Source organism: Sinocyclocheilus rhinocerous, unplaced genomic scaffold, assembly GCF_001515625.1.
Source record: "Sinocyclocheilus rhinocerous isolate Xijiao unplaced genomic scaffold, SAMN03320098_v1.1 scaffold306, whole genome shotgun sequence".
NCBI classification, from domain to species: domain Eukaryota; kingdom Metazoa; phylum Chordata; class Actinopteri; order Cypriniformes; family Cyprinidae; genus Sinocyclocheilus; species Sinocyclocheilus rhinocerous.
The window spans coordinates 1,003,392-1,006,394 of NW_015662161.1; the positions used below are offsets into that span (position 1 = coordinate 1,003,392).

General features: G+C 35.4%; 1 protein-coding gene across 1 annotated transcript in view; it reads right to left on the bottom strand.

The window, feature by feature from the left end:
* The window catches only part of ro60 (Ro60, Y RNA binding protein), a 13,709-nt gene that overhangs the window by 9,101 nt on the left and 1,605 nt on the right, over positions 1–3,003 (bottom strand). The window contains exons 2-4 of the mRNA XM_016537364.1: positions 2,137–2,591; positions 927–1,147; positions 701–847 (exon numbers count right to left, since the gene is read on the bottom strand). Coding sequence (XP_016392850.1) covers positions 701–847; positions 927–1,147; positions 2,137–2,591 — 823 coding nt within the window. The remainder of the gene's footprint in view (positions 1–700; positions 848–926; positions 1,148–2,136; positions 2,592–3,003) is intronic.

Consider the following 3,003-nt stretch of genomic DNA (forward strand, 5'->3'; position numbering starts at 1 on the left):
TTTCCTTTATATTAGCGCTGTTTTGGACGGATTGTTTGAATGCATTCGCTTACTGGATCATTGGACTGAAAACTTTCCCGGAGTTTAGCGGCTTAAAATGATCTAATCGCAAGCAGAGAAGCAAAATTGGGTTAAAGAGTTAGAATAGAAATTGTGCTTCAGTAATTCTGCGTTAATTGCGTTAAATTATTTTTTACGCGTTAAGGATTGTAAAATTAACGCGTTAACGTTGACAGCCCTAATTTCTATATTCAAGCATATTAACATTCCAAATGTAATGTATGAATGCCACTAAATTAAAAAAAACATTTTAATATTTTTATTTCAATTTAAAAATATCAAAAACAAGCATTGTTTACCTTAAAAAATATAATTAGGTTTATAATTATAATGCAGTAAATATACTATTACTATTATGTTGATAGGTAATGTGATTCTCTATTCGGGCATATGTGTGAACCAGAGGAGAACTGACTTCATACATCCACTAAAAATTGATTGAAAAGCTGATTAAAGTTCTGATAAAAGCTCTCGAGTCAATCGTTTGAAGACACCATTTGGTATCTAATGCAATGACATTCATGTATTTAAGTATCCAAACTAATAATAACATGTAACAGAAATAGAATAAATAAGAAGAGTTCAGAAAAACTGAAGCAAGGAGCATTGCTGGATGCTACCATTGTCTTAAAATGCTGACCTTTTTCAGAGCCGTCTCATCCTGAATCCTCTCACAAACAGCTGCAACATCCGCACTTCCTGCTGCCAGAACCTTGTTTGCTGTCAGTTTCCCCAAATGCTTCAATAAAACAGCCATGGGCATCTCTTTCAGCAATGCTTTCCATACCTAAAAAAGGACCAATAAGTAAACTGTCATCACATTAAGACAAAAATCAAGAAATGCTTTCGGCCTGTTTCATTCAGACCTCTTTGGACTTGAGGTGGTTGGTCAGGATCTGCTCTTTCTCCAGCCTCTGCTCCTCAATGAGATGAATGAGCTCCTGTTCATCAGTGCAGCGCTTGGCTTTCTCCACAGCCTCCAGATACGCAAAAACCTTCTGCACATCCTCGGAGGTCTCTTTATCACCATACGCTTCCTGAACCCCTTTCCAGCCTTGCGTGATGTATTTGCAAACAACTGCAACAGCTGTAAAGAACAAGAACACATGCTCAGCTTTCATCATGTGACTTCTGACACAACCTCTGCGAGGTTTCCTATAAAGCATTTAGTTCTGAATACAGATGAACTGTTTTGACTGCTGATGTGAAAATAAAAGCTGATCAAGGCTGTACTTTAAACTGATTACAGTTTTTTTGCATAATACTAACAAATAATATTCTTTGGCAAGATCATTTTAATAATAAATATTCATAAGAGAGCTCAGAAGTAATTCAAATGTTTTAATGCAATTACATGGTATGCTGAAAAATACTGCATTGCAATTTTAGAATTTATATCCACTTATAAATATAATAATAATATTAACAATTATTATTATTAATATACACTTCTTTCTCATTATTTTGATAATTCCATTATTTATATTATATTGATAATATATTTATTGTGGCATATCGAAATGATTAATTGTTACAAAAAGTGTCATTAGAAATTAACAATATTACTTGGCAAGATAATTTTGATGATTAATATCAATAAGAGGGCTTGTAATCTGATTACATGATATGCAGGAAATTACCCAAAGCATTTTTATCTTTTTTTTATTCATAATTTTAAAATAATGAATAATGATGAGCACTAAAGAACAATTTTGATAATAAATATTAACAAGAGGGCTCAGAATTTATTGCAATTTTTTCTAATTACATGATATGCTGAAAATTAATGCATTGCATTTACATTAAAAATGCTCATTTTAGAAAAAAAAATGTCAGACGGCAACATAAAGGCATTTGCATCTGAACTCTTCACACATATATATATATATATATAATATTTTTATAGTATTTTTTATTTTTTGATAATTCTACTATTTACATATTTATTCCATTTGTGTTATGGCATTCAAACTCATTAAATAGTCATTACAAAAGTGCCTTTAGATGTCAATATACGGGTTATTTCAATGATAAACATAAGCCTATAGCAGGTTACCATCCACAGCAAACACTCACTGTCATTGGCCGGCTTCATGTGGGACAGCCTGAGGAGGTCCTGGTGGGACCAGCCCACTCTGTGCTTGCACTTGGTCACGGTTTGCGCCAGGCTCATCCCGTCCTGGCTGTTGTACCAGTCCGTCACGGCCCTCCGCAGAGCCCGGCCCCACATCCCAGAGCCCTGTCTCAGCTCTTTCTTATACTGCACAAATGTGAAGAGCTGCGCGGGCGTCCGACACAGGTCTTTCAGCGCCCGTAAGGCGGCCTGCCTGGTCCTGCAGTCGGCGTGCTGCGAGCAGACAGCCAGGGCGAAGAGGCTGGGGTTGGCACGGACAGCGCGGCCCTCCAGATTGGAGCGTCTGATCTCCTCCACCACCTCACAGCCCCGTCCCCCCTCGATGAGCTGCATCAGGGCCAGGGCGCTCTCTATGCCCAGAGCACACTCTCTGGTGCTGTAGGTGGCTCCTTCAGTCCTACAGACAGACCACAGCGGGCAACATTACACTCTGAGCACAGGACATCAACACTGTCAGTAGACATGCATGCATTTTGTTTCGTGCTGTAAGACTGTAAAAATAAATAACCATTAAAAACATCATATATACACACACACACGCATAAGCAAATATTAATATAGGATAATATATACATTATTAAAAATATGAATATACATATATAAAATATAAACGTAGATCTTTAAACATTTACTTAGATATCTATAGTTTATTTATATACACACACGACATAAATATTAAATATAATTTAAATATGTATATTTATATACAGTACTATATGATATATAATAAACAATTAAGTATAAAAAAATAAATAAATATTTACTGTTATTTTATGTATATGTGTGTATAACAAATTAAATAAATTATA